The following is an 18,995-nucleotide window of genomic DNA, read 5'->3' as shown; positions in this document are numbered from 1 at the left end:
TCAGGCGGGCCACGTACCCTCGTTTCGAAAAAGAATACGGAAATCGACTTCCCTTCGCGAACGAGAGAACTCGCGTCGATGCTTCCCGCGGCCGGCGATCGAGCGACGACGAGCTTTTCGCGTATTTAATGCACGCTCGCGCGAGAGAACTACGCGGAACAAACTTCCATCATGCATGGTGCGAGTTTCTATTGTCTCCGGGATACGTATGCGTCGTGTGAAGGACGGCGCGCTTCTCGTAGGAGAGACACGTTCCTAGGGCGCATGTGAGATTTATGGAAAAGCAAAAGATAAACAGTATACCCCTAGTTCTAGCATGCAGAGTGTATTTCAGATAAATTTAACGATCGAATGTATGAGTTTTCACACCGTCGAAAAATTCAATTTGCATTCAGTTGGAAAAAAATTATTTGTTATAAATTAAATTATTATACTCCTCTTGTAAACATTAATTTTAATCATTGGTTTCCTGACTATATAAGAAAAAGCGGACAGAAATATTTTAAAAATATTTTTGAGAATTATTTTATCTTTTAAGAAATATTTTTAAAGCTTTCAAAAATATTTTGTGCTGTATGGGATATTATAAATTAAATTATTATACTCTTCTTGTAAAAATTAATTTAAATCATTGGTTTTCTGGCTATATAAGATTCATTTTTTCACAAGTTTTCCAAAAGTAACTTGTGCTTAATATTTTCATTGCATAATACTTATTGTAAAAACAGGATATAACATTTTTCAGTTGTGTTAAAAATTTTTAAAATATTCTAACAAAAAATTATGTACCTTTTAGGAATGTGAAAAATTTGGAAGAATTTATGGGAAAGCAAAAAATAAATAGTACATCCTATGTTCTAACATGCAGAATATATATCAGATAAATTGAACGATCGAATGAGTTTACACAGTCGAAAAATTAAATTTAGATTAACGATAAATTGTAATAAATTATTATAATCTTTTTTCCATGAATTCTTGTGAAAATTAATTTAAATTTGATTTTCCTATGCACAGAGAGAATTTTCTCTTAGAATTTATCTTGAAAATCATGGTAATCATTGGACAATATGCGGTATTGAAAGAATTTTATGAGAGTTTCTTTGATTAATTATTATATATCTATAAGTATCTCAATATAAAATATAACAATATTAATATCTGAATAAACATGAAAAATATTAATGTCTAAAAAATATTAATATTTATCACAATAAGATATAAAATATGATCGATTAATTTTACTATATAACGTAGTAAAATTAATCGAACATATTTTATATCTTATTGTGGTAGATATTAATATTTTTTATTGTGTAGTAAATATATTAATCTGAGAAACTCTATATTAATCTGAGAAATGAGTTTTTACGCAGTTAAAAAATTAAATTTACATTAAATTGTAATAAATTATTATAGTCTTTTTTCCGTGAATTCTTGTAAAAATGAATTTAAATTTGGTTTCCCGACTTTAAGATTAATTTTTTTTACAAGTTTTTATAAAAGTGAGTTGTGCTTAATATCTTAAATTATATAATATTGTAAAAACAGCTTCTAAAAGTTTTCAGGAAGTTGTGTTAAAAATGAAATAAAGAAATTCTAACGAAAACTACGTTCTTTCAGAGATGTAAAGAATTAATTTGGAGAGATGCTTTGTTTTTCGCGTCATAGAAAACCTGTCACAGAAAATCACTAGTTTCATTAGTAGCAGCACATCTTTGGCACAGAAAGCAGTTAGTTAGCGCATTTGAAAGGTGTTTTACACGACACTTTCACAAAATGTCGGCTAATATGTACACGTATAATGATGCCATTGTTATGCATATACATGCTTCTCGCGAAGGAGTCGATTTGAATGTTTCACTGTCACTGACATATACGACATATTCGACATAAGCGAATATAATGAATAATAGAGGTGAAACTAATGGATATATTTCAAATCTTTAAAATATCCATACAAAGTATCTATTATAATATTATCATAATTTCGTGATTATAAGTCCTTTTCGCTACTCGTGTGAAACATCTCACGATACTAGAAAAAAAAAAAAATTTATGGCAGACTTGATAAATGTTTAATATAATTATAATTTATATTTATTATTTATAATTATAATTTAATTAATTGAAATTTTTTATAATACAATTTTACGCAAACAAATCATGCAAGGTATAATATAATGCAGAAATATGCGTCTATATTATTATTTAATTGCATTATGAAGAAACTTGGTTTTATTGTTTGAAATTTTCTTCCCAGACCTCTCTCTCAATTTGCAAATATTTGTTTTCATAATTCGAACGATACTTTAGGAGAAAGCCAGTAAATATCGCGATATTTAATGACATGTCATCAAAAATACATAATAATATCTTTTCGCTTTGTCGTGCACAGTAGCGCATTTCGACTTTATTTTCATGGTCCCACATCTATATAGTCCATTGTTGTTCATTGAAAAGTGACGATATGTGCATCCTAATATAGTGGCATTAACGCGGATTCTCTTGATTAGGTATTCCGATGCTATCGCTCTGCATTTGACCTTAATTACCGCGCATCTTCAAGCAATGTCTGGTTCATTGTTGTTCAGGACGCATCTAATTCAATGTTCGTATTATAGGGTGATTAGAATGCATATAGGTACGAAATAGCATATTTGTATGCACAATTTTTATCACAAAATTTTCCGTTAAATCACGTTTGCGTTCTGCAAACTCTACCGCCAGAATGCAAGTTTATAGTCAGGATGTGCAGCCAATTTGCTGTAATCTACTGATCAAATTTACAATTAGTGCCAAACTGCTAATTGTATATAATTACTATCATTTTGCTGGGAGAAATTCTACAAAATTTACTAATGTGATTTTGAATGTATTAAGCTTTTTAAAATCGATTTGTGACTAAATTTTTCGAAAGAGAGCCAACTTATATTAATTCATTAAAATCTTTAGTTTATAGTATACATGTATATATATATATATATATATATATATATATATGTATATAATTTATATACAATAAAAGTATAACTAATTGCAATTAAACGCCTTAATTTAACGAACTATATTGCGATATTATTTGAATGCTAGAATACAAATATATAGAATATTAATATATATAAATATATATAATTAATATTTAATATATAATATATATATATTTAATATATAAAATATCTATCATACATAATATTTGTATTCTAGCATTCAAATAATACTACAATATAGTTTGTTAAATAAATTTATTAAGTTGTTTAGTTGCTTCTTTTAGTTTGTTATACGTATTGTATAAATTATATATAAATATAAATAAATAAATATCTATATATTGCTATATATGTATATACATATATTGTATAAATTATATTAATATATTGTATATTTATTTAAATGGTAGAATAATTTTTTTTTTTAATATAGACACTGTGTGCAAATGCAATAATAATAATTAATATAGAAAAGTTATAAGGAGACTTGTAACTTTTATCGACTGGTGCCACAAACTTTCTCTAAACATTTCATTTCTTCGTCCACCGATTGCGCCACCAAACGCGACTTGTCTCTCCATTGACAGCTTGAAAATACCGCGTGTTTCCATACAAGTCACGTGTCAGACAGAGGGAATTTTCGCACATGCGTAGTCGCGTGACAGTCAGTGACTGACCCTTAGTAGCGTACGAAACTGAAATCGAAATTTTATGGTATGATTAGGGCCTTGAATATAATGAAAGAAAGAAATATAGAAAATTTTTTCCAGAAAATTAATAAAATTTATTAGTTTCTACATATGTAACATTAATTTACGTTTAATATAAATTTAATATATTTCGTATATTATTAATATGTGAGAAAAGATATGTCAAAATTTGTGTGGGCCCAAGAGCGCCCTTCGTTTTATACCGAATACGAGTCTGTCACGTGTGATTGATCAGGTTAGGAAAAGTTTCTCCAGCTAAGAGCGTTGATCCAGGTTTATTGTTGAAGCTCTCGAGTAAATATCTCGAGTACATTTGCATTTTTACGCTGGCTAATTCGAATATTACAGACATGACGGAAGAGGATGCGGCGGATTTACAATTTCCGAAAGGTATGTGTATATTTTCTGATTGTATTGTATACAAACTTGCAGGTATGTATAAAGCTAACCTCGCTTCTCAACCTCTGTGATATTTTTGTCGGCAGTTTGGTAAGAAAGTCTAATTTTCACTATTGAAACTGAATTTTTTGTCGAATTTTTTATTGCAGCCACGTTAAAAGTGAAAATATGTTTAACTACTTTATATTCTGAAGTTTTGTGCACGTCTGAAAGGAGAATACAGAGCAAGCACATTGTAGCAATTTGTATTTATTATAAATGATAATATTGAGTGTGATTTAGATATTTTAATATTTTTATATTAAATAAAAAATTAGGTAGAAAATTAATAAGAACCAGCCGTAGCTAATTTACCTTATAATCTTATTTAACTTTTGATTTTTCCTTTGGATAATTTTCAGCAGATTAATTGATAACAAATTACAGAAAGAATTTATATCCTGCTCTTCATTTTCACTTTACGCCTTCCATAAATCTTCAAGAGATTGAAAATGAAATGAAGAATAAGAAGCGAAATATGTATAATTGCAGTCAGCGATATACAAAACAGTTAATGATCAAGTAATTAAAAACAAGATTAAGAAGCAGGATATATGAATGTTTTCCGTAATTTTTTTGTCAATTGGTTTACTAAAGATAATCCAAAGAAAGAATTAAAATGTTCACATTCAAGAAAGAAGATTTTAGGATAAGTTTGCTTTCTGTGTTTGGTTCTTATTAGCTCATTTCCTATCTAATATTTTGTATTTACAAAAAATAAGTCTCTTTTAAAAAAATGTACATAAATATGCATAGAAAACAGTAAATATATTGTAGAATATGAATAGCCAAAGAGACATAAAGTTTGATTAGTGTTTCACTGATGAAAGAAATATATAGTTAAATCTATGTTATACAACACGTTCTAAATTAATAAAATTTGATTTGTATCTCTGAGAGAGAATTCTAAGAAAAAATATTAATTAATGTAAAATTTAGATTTGAATATCTTATCACATAAAATTTACATCTCCGCAGTTCTAAGCAAGTTTGAATTTTTGTTTTTTGCGCTTGCAAATTAAAAATACCTGCACATCCGAGTGGTGAAGGTTAAGGTAACGAATTTCCTCTTTCAGACTGTTCACTGAGTGCGAGAGACAGGCTTGAGCATGACGTAGAACTCGAGGTGTCAGTTCTGAAGGACGAAATTTTTACTTCAGACCCTACGTGCCACGTGTGCAGGTCGAGCCTTGTGGAGCCATATATTCGTTGTGCCGTATGCAGCAACATCGAGATATGTCTCTCTTGTTTCGCGAAAGGCTGCGAGGTGAACGAGCATAAGAACGATCACGATTATGTGATCATAAAAAACGAATTTCCCCTGATCGACGGTAGCGATTGGACTGCTAAGCAGGAACTCGAGTTGCTGGACGTCGTACAACAATGTGGTTTCGGGAATTGGGTTGATGTAGGACGTAGGATACAGGGAAAGTCCTCTGAGGAATGCAAGACGCATTATCTGCAGCACTACATAGACAGCCAGACTCTACCGGGTCTACCAAGGATCAAGGACACCAGAGCCAGCTTGTTCACTTGCGAACCGATCCCCTATCTGTACAAGTTGCAAGATCTAGAGGAGCCACCCAGATTCGCCCCGGACACGATTAACAGGAAACTGTTGGCCGGTTATAACGCGGCTAGGTCCGACTTCGAGGTGAACTTCGACAATCACGCGGAATCGTTGGTGGCCGATCTCGAGTACGACGAGTTTCAACCGGAGGACGACGAGTACGCGTTAGGACGGGCTTTGCAAACGGCCATAGTGCAGGCGTACAACAACAGATTGAAGGAGCGCTTGAGAAGACACAGAATCGTACGCGACCACGGACTGATCATCTTCCGCAAGACCTTGTCGTGGACGCAGAAATACGAGAGCACGATAACGCGCTCGCTCGCGGAGAGATTGCTGATATTCATGCAACTCGTGGACGGAATGGAGTTTGATTTTCTCATGGAGGGTCTGCATCGCGTCGGCGAGTTGAAGAATCGGATCAGTAGACTTCTGGATTTCCGGGGAAACGGACTCAAGCACTTCTATAGCGTCCCCATGTTTAAGAAATTGAGCAAGTTGAGGCAGGAAAACGAGCGGGAGAGAAAACAGTACATGAGCAATCCAGAGTACAGTTGGAGGAGTCTGTTGCCCGACGGTTTCGCCGCCTGCAGCAGCTCGATTCCCGGAAACATGCAACGCAAGTCCGCGCCTCCTCTGACAGTAAAGGGTTTACCGGGATTCGAGAAGTTGAGCGCCGACGAGACAGAGCTTTGCTCTGTCGCGAGAGTGGTGCCCGAAAGTTACTTGGACTTTAAGCAGCTTCTGATAACTGAAAGCAAGAAAAACGGCAGTCTTAGATTGGCGCAGGCCCGTATTCTTCTGAAAATCGACGTGAACAAAACGCGAAAAATATATGATTTTTTGGTAGAAAATGGATATATCAATAAGCCGCCGGCTCAATGATATTTAATTTTTTTTAGTAAACCGATACAATGCGTAGCGCGCGATATGCAGATACTGTGATATTATGAATTAAGTTAGATATGTCATTGTTTTAAGAAAAATTTTGCATTTTAGAGGAAATAACTTTTCTAGAGTATCAAGTTTTTATACATGTATTTATTAATATTTTTTACTTTCTTTAAAAGCGATTGGAATTGCCGTTATTATTTTAAATATTACAAAAATCAATCAGTAATCTATATTATTTTGCAATCAATTATGATTTACAGTAAATTTATGCAATAGAATTAAGTAAGATACTTTTTTTAAAGCCTTGACTAAAATTTGAGAATATTAGTGATCGTAATAAGTGAATGTCGACAATATAAAAGCTTTATTTTAATATGCTCAATTAGTAAAAATACAATACAATAAGATATTTACTATTTTTATCTTTATATTTTTTAAAATTTTTTACTAAGGAAATGCGATTTTTCTGACAATGTGATTAAATAATTTAATTATTAGAAATATGTTTCTTTTTATATATTTATTCTATGTGATTCATTTTATTAATGAATTAAGATGAATTAAGAAATTATTTTTCTAATAAAGTTTTTGAATTTGCACAAACTTCGCGAAAAAATTGCGAATTCTCACACATCAATTTTGTTATATAATAAAATAATTGTCATTAGTGAAACATTAAGATCACATTTTTTCCCAGAATTCGAAAATGCGGAAACATTATTGATATCGGAAGTTTATATGCTATTAGAACATAGAAAGGCACAAAATGAATCTGCGGAAGAAGAGCAAGAATTTTCCGATGTTTTTATGAAGAGCTTGACATACACTAATAGATTTGGAAAGTTGAAAAATAAGGAGACAATCGCAGCCGTTAGAAGGTAATATATTATACATATAAATTAATGTAGAAAATATAATATTGTGTAAAATATTTCTATCATACATACATATGTAATGAAATATGAATGATGCAATTAACGTAAGATGAATTGTATTATTACAGTTTATTGATGCAGAAGAAGCTGCATAAGTTCGAGATTGCTTCACTAGCTAATTTGTGTCCAGAAACTCCGGAGGAGGCAAAAGCTCTAATTCCTAGTTTGGAGGGACGTCTGGAAGACGAAGAACTCAGAACGATATTGGATGACATACAAACAAAAAGATCTCTACAGTATTAAGAAATAAATTTTATATAATTTTTTGAACAATTTTTACGACTTTTCTCGTATTTTTGTCAAAAATGTAAATGTGAATATCATTCTAGTTATTATAAATATGCGAAATATTTCTTTATAACATAAAGTTTGTTCTAATGAAAAATTGATACGTATATTAATTTATTCATATATTACTGTAGGCATTCTCTCTGGCATAAGGTTTTATTAAATATTATTTTAACCTCGTTTTATCGATATTATAATGAAATTTTATTGCATTAGATTCCTGTGACAGCTCCAATTATTACGACCACTAATTAAACTATAGGTTATCAATTCTTATCGTACCGGTAATATCGATTAGTAAGTCAATGTTCTATCTCTTTTTTCTTTGTGAACTAAGAACTTGAAATAATTTTATTATATCAATGATATGTATGTACCTACATAATTGTACTATAAAAATATCTAAGGATTTATTAATTATTAATTTTCTCATACTAACGTATGTTGGAATATTTCATCGAATTCTCTCATGCGAATAATTTTTGCTGATAATTATTTCGACAGAATAAATTTATTAAATTCTACGCATTAAAAAATTGATCACCATTTATGTCTGGAAGAAAAAAAAAGTGAGAAGCTTACTCGCGCGGTCAGAGAAATCGTATCCAGTTTCCCAATTCCGGCAATTTGCGACAAGATGAGACAACTCGCGAAAGAAGACGACGCTAATCGTGCCGACGACAACCGCGTATTACTAGCAGGATAATTATGGCCTGGCATGAAGCCCTCATCTTGCAGCATTCTTGCGATAACCGGCAGCAAGGTGACCCGCTCTCCCTAGCAAAGCCTTGTTGCTCTCTTTAGTCAAGCAAAGTCAAGCTTGCGATAAGGATCGATGATGTCGTTCTACCTATCATTTACCGCGAATCCCAATAACCACTCTTCACTCTTTGCATTAAAACATGTTGATCTTCGCGAGATCTCTCGGTGGTTTTCTTTTCTACCGACTATTTTCGCGGGAAATATATTATTCCCGCGTTCTTATAAAACATATATAGGATAAAAGAAAATATGCTACTTTATTTTTTTGACAAAAAGATTTACATCATCGACTTCGGTCTTTTTCTCGTGTCGGCACACGTGTCATCTTTGACGTTTGAATTTTCACTAAATATTAAATCGTGCACAACGCGAATTTTTTAATTTCAATATTAAATTAAAAAAAGATGACTATGAAAATCAAATATTTCATCTACAATAGATTTTACGTTTTCTTCGAAGACTTGCTTTATTCGCTGAATTTATAATGTGGCATTATTATTGTAGGATAAATAAAAAATATTGTTAATATATTAATAAAAAATATATGCATGTATATTTTTTTAATTGAAATTTAATAAAACATTTTTAATCGAGAAAGTATTTCTATACGGAAGTTCAAATGTTGCTAATTGTAAGAAATACATTTGCAGTCTAAAAATCTTCGTACAAAGAAATCTATTATTTATAATTGGTCAAGTTATCTATAATTGTTGTGTTGATCAACTGTTCTTGCCGTTGAATATTATCTTATTCTGTATAATTACGTCTGTTAACATAAGCAGAATGAAAAGATACATGAATATAATTTTTGTAGTAATTTTTGTAATTGCTTGAAAATATTTACCATATAAAAAAATTACGGGATTTTTATTCAATAAGATTATATTACATATGTTTTATAAAGCAGTTATTGTTCAAATTATTCAAGCATTTTAGGAGCATATTTGTTATATATAATTGGTACTATAAAATTTTCTCGTTTGCACGAATTTCCCTAATCAAACGCAACGTGCGATATCGCGATAAGCGTTTAAATATCGGTCATGTAATGACACTCGCATTAGAGTGGCGAAAAGAGAGCGGCGCCGTCGCGACATGTAGTAATCGGCAACAGGACTGCTCTTACGAAGAGGCCTCTTAAGATGATTATGACCACCCTTAATCGTCCGTAAACTCAGCGAAAATGAGTCCTACTGGTAGTCGATAGCGGAATCGAAACGATTCCTGGGGAAACATTATCCGAACCCTGTGGGACCGATCAAATCGATCGTACCTCGAAATAGCATCCGCATTATTCAAAGCGCATTTTAGTAATTTTTTACGAAATCTTGTTTTTTTTTAAGATTCTATTATTATCTATGATTTAAGTAGAAAATATAAATTTAGAGTGTTTATTCTCTGGAAAAATAGGGAAAAGGGATTATCAGGATTTTTGTCTTACCTTGAAAAAAATTCAGGAATTCTCATGGAATTTTATTAAAATTCTGAATTTTTTTCGAAAATTGTGACTTTGATAATTTTACTCTTATTTTTTAGTATTTTTCATGTGTTTAAAACATCTTTTTAATATTTAAGTTTTTATTAAAATCTTATGTGATTTTTTATTGACAATCTTTTATCAAGGTCTTATGTAAGTTTCATAGAAAATTGTTAATTTTGAAATAATATTTAAAAAATAGCATTTTCTTTTGAAGATGTTTATAATAAATTATTTTACATTTTATATTTCATATTTTTGCATATATTTTTAGCGTTTAGATATAATGATGATATGTTCATTATATGCAATTATCCAAATTAATTTTACGATTAATAAATCAATATTAAATGCTAAACAATGCATTAGCAACTTTCTATCTTGCAATCGTATAAATAGAAAATATTAGAAAGCGCATACAATAAAGAAATTTATAAAAAGTTGCAACTACAAATGTTATTTTAGCTGGATTTTAAATTTGGAAAATAAAAAAATTTTTAGACAATTTTTGACAAGATTTGAGTAGACACTCTGATAAATAAAAAATAGATATTGACTCTTATTTTATACATTTCTTTGGAATCTTTGTTAATGTGTTAATTATGCAAGAATTATTATATAAAATTTCTACGAAAAGATAGACACTTTGCCTTTAGCTTTATTGGAATTATATAATGATCCCAATTTCTATCACTTTTTAAATAAATCATTTTCTCGTTTTTGTAATTTGAATCACTGCATTAAGAGACTTGTTATTTTCACGCTCGTGATTTTTTTTTTACTATGACATTATTTTCTTGGAATTGCGTAGCAAATACAAACTGCAGGACGAGCCGAGGCCGGAATAGAGCCAGTGAAACGCGCAACAAGTCTATATTCGCGCGGTGAGTCTGGCGGCCAATCGATGGAATCAATTTGCATAATGTATACACGCGAACGTGTATGCTCGACAATGCCTCGATGTCGTAGAGTTGCCTTTATATGACGATAGTAGAATAACGTTGACGTTAGCGAACGTCAATAACATCGTGGAGACAAAACTCATGAAAACAAAATTGGAGTATATTTTGCGCGCAGCAAACTAAGAATTTTATTCATGCATATTACAATTAGAAACAATTTTTTTCTCGGCTAATAAAATTGCATTTAGTTTAATCTTCGTTCAGATCGAAAAATCAATAGTATTCTGGACGAGATCTCAGTAAGATCTTCCGATATTGTTCGAAATGATTTACGATTCTGCATAAAGCAATTCAATATTTTAAAATTTTAATAAACTCCTCTTTTTTAAGCAAGTTTACAGCTCCAAGTATTAAATAACGATTGTTAGATTAATGATGTTGCCGGATACGGTTCTGTTGTTTTAATGTGCCTTTAAACGCGAGGTTTAAGCTGTCAAGTTCAACGAAACAGTAATTAATAATCCACGATTACTGCATTATACGTAGTTATGTAACTATGAGCCATGAAACAATATATTGTCCAACAATGTATATTGTTACAATGATATATTGCATTTCGTATCAATAATATATTTTTTTGCAAACGCAATGTGCTTTACATCTATCAAAAAAATAAAGCTCAAGGATTAAAAATTAGATTTATATACAAAAAATATCCTCTTAGAATTTACCTTGAAAATCATGGTAATCGTGAGACAATTTGGTATATATTGGAAGATTTTATAAGTTTTTCTGATTGATATTTATTATAATAAATATTAATATGTACCTACATAGTAAATTTTACTATGTACATATATTAATATTATGTACATAGTAAAATTAATCGAATAAAATATTTTATTGTGGTAGATATTAATATTTTTATTGTGATAAATATTATAATCAATGAAATTCTTATAAAATTCTTTCAATATCATATTGTCCCACAATTACTATGATTTTCAAGATAAATTCTAAGAAAAGATTCTCTCTGTGTAATCATCCTAAAAAAGAATAAGTATTGAAATAAAATTTAAAGCAGGACATTTTTAAAATAAAATCAATATTTACATTCCTCTTTTATATAGCTTTTAGGTATATAAGAATATCTCTAAAAATCTAAGAGAAAAAAATATTACAGAAACGAATTGGCATATGTTATTCTATTAAATATTTATAAGTTTGTATTTTTTCTTCAATATCGTATTCTATTACTTTATATATATACATATAATATATTACATATTTTAATTTTTAAGGACATTTTTAATATAAAAAAACAATATTTAGATTTCTTTTTTATATAGTTTCTAGGTATATAAGAATATCTCTAAAAATCTAAGAGAAAAAATATTACAGAAACTAATTGGCATATTATTCTATTAAATATTAAATAGTTATGAATTATTAAAGTTTATATTTTTTCTTTAACGCACGTTATATATATTTTAATATATATTACGTATTCTATTATTTTATATATATATATAACATCGTATTTTAATTATTTAATATATGTATATCCATATTACGTATTTTCCTTTTTAATGACATTTTTAAAATAAAAAATCAGTATTTAGATTCTTTTTTTATATAGCTTCTAGGTATATAAGAATATCTTTAAAAATCTAAGAGAAAACATATTACAGAAACTAATTGGCATGTATTAAATATTAAATAGTTATGAATTATTATAAGTTCACATTTGTTCTCCAACGCACATTATATATATTTTAATATACATACATTACGTCTTTCAATATATATTACCTATTTGAATATACATATAATACATTTTTTAATATGCATATATTATGTATTTTGTTCTAGGCACATTCGCCGAAAGGGTCTTCACCACCGAAGAGCGCTCTTCACCGTCAACCCGCCCGGCACACGGTCGGCGATGCAGTGAGGCAGCGGGAGTCTCGGCGATCGGGCGCAGCGTCCGAGCGCGTCCGAGCGCGGCCGAGCGCGGCCGAGGCTGGCCGAGCGCGAGCGAAGCGCCGCGTCGCGGCGGAGCCGCTCCGCAGTATAGTCAGTGCATTCTGAACCGGCGCGCGAGATACACGCTGACGCACCTCGGTCTCCGCGAGCGCGCCTCCACCGCGCATCGTCGCCGTTGTCGACGACCCCTTCGCGTCGTCGTCTCCCTCCAACGGAGTATCTCTTGAACAGGAAACGTCGCGTGTTCCGCGACACGTGTGAAATTGGTGCGAAAATCCGCGAAAAGAAAAAAGAAAGAAAGAAGGGAGTGCGCGCTTTTACCTCTCCCTCGGTGTATCTTGTTCGACTCGCTGGTTTTTGAAAATCCCGCGTGTCCGAAAGCCGCGAAAAAGGTTACGTCGAGGAAGTGAACGCTGCGAAACAGATCGAGGTATTGTGATTCGTCACTCCGACGTTTTCGTCTTTTTCTTCGTTTTATTTATCGTTATATCTCTCTCTGCTCTCCCGTTCTTCCTCTCTTTCCCTACATCTTTTTCGCCCTTTCTTCCTCTCTCTCTCGTTCGCACCGACGTCGTCTCGTGGGGTCAGTGCCTGCTCGATCGTAATCCTGGGCAGGAACATACCGGTGGAAGAGGAAGAAGGAACTCGAAAGCGAGAAAGAGCCTCGCAACAAAAATCCCGCGCGCGTCCCACCATTTTTCCGAAGGATCCTTTTGAAGTTAGCCGTTTTCGCGCCACGCGAGAATAATCTCGACGATGTGTGACGATGGCGACGATCAAGTGTCGGGATCGTGGGATCGATATATCGACGAGTTATTGATTATTACGCGATTCCCTCTCGGAGGCCTGCTTCGGTGCAGGAAACTCGCGCGTTTCTTATCGCGCCGTTCCTAGTATCACTCGCTCTTTTTTTTGCCCGTCTCGTCCAATCCTTCTTTCTCGTCGCGTCATTCTCCATCTTCGTTCTTATTCTCTCTCTCTCTCTTTCTCGCATATTCGAACGCGTGCACTTGGTGCGCGCGCGGTCTCTCTCTCTCTCTCCCTCTTCGGGTTCTCTTCTCTTCTCGCTGTCACTATCTCTGTCTTCCTCGCGCCTGACTCCTTCGTGATTGCAGCTCGCCGTCTCGCTCGCTCGCGTTGCGTGTTTTCTCGCGAACGAATACGAAAAAAAGGAGAATCTCGGCGCGCGAGTGATACCGGGCCGCGCAAGAGAGAAAGACGCACGTCGCCTGTGAAAGAGCTCGAACTAGTCGCGAGTTTGTGTTTTTGTTTATGCGGGACGGACTCTTGCAACCGATAACTACGCACTGCACACCCTGCACTCTCCGCGCTGCATCGCTGCAACGGAGAGGAAGTCGGCGAGAAGTGGACGCGCCTCCGAAGGACGATTCGTCGCTGGAGGTGTTCGAGAAAAAAGTGAGTCGACTTTTTCATATCGCAGAGTTTTCAAATGTATTCCGATGGCGAGAAAGAGCGCGTTTTCTCGCACTGGAATTATAAACGCGGAAACTCGTGAAGGGATACATGTTTTTCCGAATTTTTTAATTTAAAATAGAATAGTCTTTCGTAAGAAAGAGGTTAATAAATAAATAAAGTAGGTATCGAGGAAAAGTAAGAATCTAATTGATAAATTGAAATATATTTTATGAGTTTGCTTGAATTAAACACGAAAACTCGTGAAGGGATACATGTTTTTCCGAATTTTTTAATTTAAAATAGGATAGTCTTTCGTAAGAAAGAGGTTAATAAATAAATAAAGTTGGTATCGAGGAAAAGTGAGAATCTAATTGATAAATGGAAATATATTTTATGAGTTTGCTTGAATTAAACGCGAAAACTCGTGAAGGGATACATATTTTTCCGAATTTTTTAATTTAAAATAGAATAGTCTTTCGTAAGAAAGAGGTTAATAAATAAATAAAGTAGGTATCGAGGAAAAGTAAGAATCTAATTGATAAATGGAAATATATTTTATGAGTTTGCTTGAATTAAACACGAAAACTCGTGAAGGGATACATGTTTTTCCGAATTTTTTAATTTAAAATAGGATAGTTTTTCGTAAGATAGAGATTAATAAATAAATAAAGTAGGTATCGAGGAAAAGTAAGAATCTAATTGATAAATTGAAATATATTTTATGAGTTTGCTTGAATTAAACGCGAAAACTCGTGAAGGGATACATGTTTTTCCGAATTTTTTAATTTAAAATAGAATAGTCTTTTGTAAGATAGAGATTAATAAATAAATAAAGTAGGTATATCGAGAAAAAATAAGAATCTAATTGATAAATTGAAAGCTATTTTATGAGTTTGCTTGCGCGTTTCGATTCGATTAATCGAGTGCGCTATTTTCAAGCAGGATTTAAACGAAATATATTCGCGTACATGGAGACAATTTTTCCTTAGAATTTACCCTGAAAATTGATAATTGTAGGACAATATGGGAGAATTTTATGAGTTTCTTTGATTAATATTTATACACAATATTTATTCATAATATAATTTATACACAATAAAAATACTAATATGTACTAGTAAATTTTACTATATAAATAATAAAATTAATCGAACATATTTTATATCTTTTATTATGGTAGATATTAATATCTTTATTGTGGTAAATATTAATCAGAGAAATTTTAAAAAATTCTTCCAATATATTGTTCCACGATTACCATGATTTTCAAGGTAAATTCTAAGAGAAAATTCTCTCTGTGCATAAAAGAAATAACAAACGACGACTTTGAACATGTATTTTTATATATCAGATTTCTGATTAAAAAAAAATAAAATTATATCGGCAGAAAAAGGAGAAAGGTAAGAATCGAATTGATAAATTAAAATATATTTTATGAATTTTCTGGTAATTTGATTAATTGAATGTGTTTCAAGCAGAATGTAGACGAAATACATATATTCGCGCATAAAATAAATAACGACGACTTTGAATATTTTTATATATTCATGGTATTATATGTATATCCATGATAGAGTATTTTTATATATCCATAGATTTCTGATTAAAAAAATAAATAAAATTATATTGATATAAAAGAAGAGAAAGGTAAAAGAATCTAATTGATATATATTGAAATATATTTTATGAGTTTACTTATGATTCTCTCGATAAATTTAAATTTGCCATTTTCAAGCAGAATTTAGACGAAATACATATATTTGCGTATAAAATAACGAATGATGATTTTGAATATGTATTTTTATATACCCATAGATTTCTGATAAAAAAATAAATAATATTATACTTATAGAAAAAGGAGAAAGGTAAGGATCTACTTGATAAATTAAAATACATTTTATGAATTTGCTTGTAATTCGATTAATTGAATGCATTTCAAGGAGAATTTAGAGGAAATATATGTTTGCGTATAAAATAAATAACGAGCGATAAATGAATATGTATTTTTCTGCGGCGAAATGCATATATCAGCATATATGAATCATACAAAATATAATATGCGGAAAAAAATGATTATTGTTATTCGCCAATGCATTTTGCCTAACACTCGCTTCAGGCGAGTTGATTCATTGTCGCGATCAGTATTGTCGACTTGAACATACAACATTGTCGCGTACGTTTGTCACGCAAATGTTGAGAACGTAGAATGACTTTGCCACTATTGTTACTATTACATTGAATGTAAGGCATTATGTTCTAAGTTGCATTCACAACTCGTACACTCCTTCATTTTAGCAATAAAATAGGTGAGCTTTTTTCCTGACCTTTTCCACATTTTTTGTTGTTAATTAGAGAATTTGCACATTTGTGTTTTATTGAAACTTTCGAATTTTCGAAAAAAGCAAGTCTAATTATAAGATTTACCAATTCATCGATCTACGATAATATTCTAAAGTAGGATAAAATTTGAATTTTATCGTTCTAATATATGTATATAAATATATCTTTTTTAGATTTTTATTATTATATATATAGTATATTTATATATTTACTATATACATATTTTTTTTATTACTATATACAATATATAGACTGTGTGTGATTTTTGTATGTAATTTGTCAGGAGAATTGTGATTTATTTATTGTTAGTTTTTTTATTTTTTGGGGGTAAATATTAACACGAAAATTTTCTGTTTAGAAACTCTGCAACAATATTTTAAATCGTGTGTTCCTTTTTCATATAAAAGCGTACGTTTATGCAGAGTTAACGTGCGTTAAAACAAGCACGTGCGTTTACGCTTGTTGCATAAGAAAACTTAGCAGGTTGCTAAAAGGCACGCGTTGCGCGGTCGTTTCTTGATTATGAATGAACTTACGTATATATCGAGAGTGGATTTAATTACGAGCACATTAGATAGAATTTATCGCGTTGCTGGCATTTTGCCGCAGCGTTTACGCGAAACGAGCGATTCGCTTTGTAAAGTGAACAAGCGGGGTGAATGGAGGCGCATTAATAAATGAGTAAAACGGCTATTAAGGGCACACACAGTGTGTGGACCGTGCATTCATAAAATAATGGCTGTGAATAAATTAATAGATACATTTCCCCCTCTTTTTATTATTCCGCAATTATCTCTAAACATTGATGAAACTGTTCGAATGAATTTTTTTACGTTTACAAAGACTTGAAAATACAAACTTTTAATTTTCTTGATGCACTTCGATTTTATATACGAGTTTGTTTTGTTAACTATACAAGTATCTAATCCATTGTTTGCATGCATATAAAAAGCATCTTTAATACATTGAGAAAAAAAGCTGTTAACTTGATTAAATTGTTCAACTAATTAGAATTTTGTTAATTGAACATATGTAAGTATTTAAATCAAAACACGTTATGTTATGGATTTCATATGTTGTATTTAATTTAAATGTTTCTATATGTAACATTCAAATAACAAAATAGTAATTAGTTGAACGATTTAATCAAGTTAACAACTTTTTTTCTCAGTGTAAAATGTAATTTCATATATCTTAAGATTTTATGTATTTATCTAGTAAAAAACTATATAAGTTTTCTTCCCATTTTTAAGGCCGATTGTTCCCACTTCTTAGTAAATTTTATCCGATAGATAGCATATCTTCGTTTCTTTTCAGATAAGTGTAAAAAAAAAAAAAAAATACGAATATATGCTATCTGTAAAATTTATAAAGAAGTTGGAATAACAACTGGCCTTTTAGATTAATTAAACCTTCAATTATTTCTCATGAGATTTATTTTATTAAATAAATCTTAAAAAGATTTACTACATATTTAACAAAATTTCTTTTTAAAAGAGTAAAATCGATTTTAAGTTAATTGAATGCTTACCTTGCATCTTATTTATGAAATTTTATTTTCAAGTAACATCGTATAATTAAAGTGGTTAAACTTTTCGTAGAGGCAATATTGAATCGGAAAAATTTGTTTCTCGTAAGATTTAATTTACTGAATAAATTAAATATTTCAAACAAAAAGCTTGACTATATATTCAACCCAATTTTAAAGAGGGCAAAATGGATTTCAAGTAAACGATAAATTTTTGCATCTTATTCGTCGACTCTTGGATATTCGTCAGCAGTTAAATAACGTCGTAATTAGAGTAGCGATTAAACTTTTTGTAGAGGCAATATTGAATTGAAAAATTTCTGAGAGGAGAATGCACACACGCGTGCTCGTTGATTCTCTTTTTCCGGGACGCTTCGTGTATAAGTAATCGTTATTCAACGGTGGACTCTCGACGTAATGGCGTAGGGCATGATAAATTAGACGGCTGTAATGCAAATTGCACCAGGCGGTTTTCTATGAATGAAAGCGCACGTACACTGCTCGTTGAACTTTAATTTACTCGCGAGCGAATTTACTCGCGAAAGATAAGGCGGAGGAAAAGAGTGCATTATGACGATTGCATCTATAGCGAGAGAGAGAGGGAAAGAGGAGGTCACAATATTTTTCCTGCGTTACGTAGATGGATTGTCCGGCGTTTATCAACCGACCTTTGTTATTGCAAAAGTCGACACAGTGCGCTCATAGTACAATATATGCGCAGAGAAAATTTGCTCTTAGAATTTATCCTGAAAATCGTGG

At 31.5% G+C, this 18,995-nt stretch overlaps 2 protein-coding genes across 5 annotated transcripts in view; both read left to right on the top strand.

Annotated features, from left to right (window-relative positions):
• Positions 1 to 3,529: 3,529 nt before the first annotated feature.
• Ada2a (Transcriptional adapter 2A) lies at positions 3,530 to 8,238 on the top strand. 2 transcript variants are annotated; one of them, XM_029300311.2, is made up of 3 exons: positions 3,900 to 4,090; positions 7,300 to 7,480; positions 7,606 to 8,238. In XM_029300311.2, the coding sequence occupies exons 1-3, from the start codon at positions 4,051 to 4,053 to the stop codon at positions 7,778 to 7,780; spliced, it is 396 nt and encodes a 131-aa protein (XP_029156144.1). In that variant the 5' UTR covers positions 3,900 to 4,050; the 3' UTR covers positions 7,781 to 8,238. The 2 variants fall into 2 exon arrangements, with proteins under 2 accessions (XP_029156143.1, XP_029156144.1); XM_029300310.2 differs by lacking the exons at positions 7,300 to 7,480; positions 7,606 to 8,238 and adding an exon at positions 5,215 to 7,291 and having other exon boundaries at positions 3,530 to 4,090.
• A 4,795-nt stretch (positions 8,239 to 13,033) lies between these two features.
• Positions 13,034 to 18,995, top strand: part of Pde9 (phosphodiesterase 9) — a 268,013-nt gene continuing 262,051 nt past the window's right edge. For 2 of the 3 annotated variants that reach the window (XM_085484696.1, XM_085484694.1), the window contains exon 1: positions 13,034 to 14,368. The gene's annotated coding sequence lies outside the window, so the exon portion shown is untranslated. The remainder of the gene's footprint in view (positions 14,369 to 18,995) is intronic. The other variant, XM_085484695.1, reaches the window with a different exon arrangement.

The sequence above is a fragment of the Nylanderia fulva genome, unplaced genomic scaffold, assembly GCF_048542155.1.
Source record: "Nylanderia fulva isolate GAGA-0341 unplaced genomic scaffold, ASM4854215v1 Scaffold31, whole genome shotgun sequence".
NCBI lineage: Eukaryota > Metazoa > Arthropoda > Insecta > Hymenoptera > Formicidae > Nylanderia > Nylanderia fulva.
Note: the sequence above shows the minus strand (reverse complement) of the source record. Positions and strands in the feature narration are given on the sequence as shown.

Coding starts and splice junctions, on each gene's coding strand:
- Ada2a (XM_029300310.2), top strand. CDS start 4,051: ATGACGGAAGAGGATGCGGCGGATTTACAATTTCCGAAAG. Junction 4,091..5,214: donor GGATTTACAATTTCCGAAAG/GTATGTGTATAT, acceptor TTCCTCTTTCAG/ACTGTTCACTGAGTGCGAGA.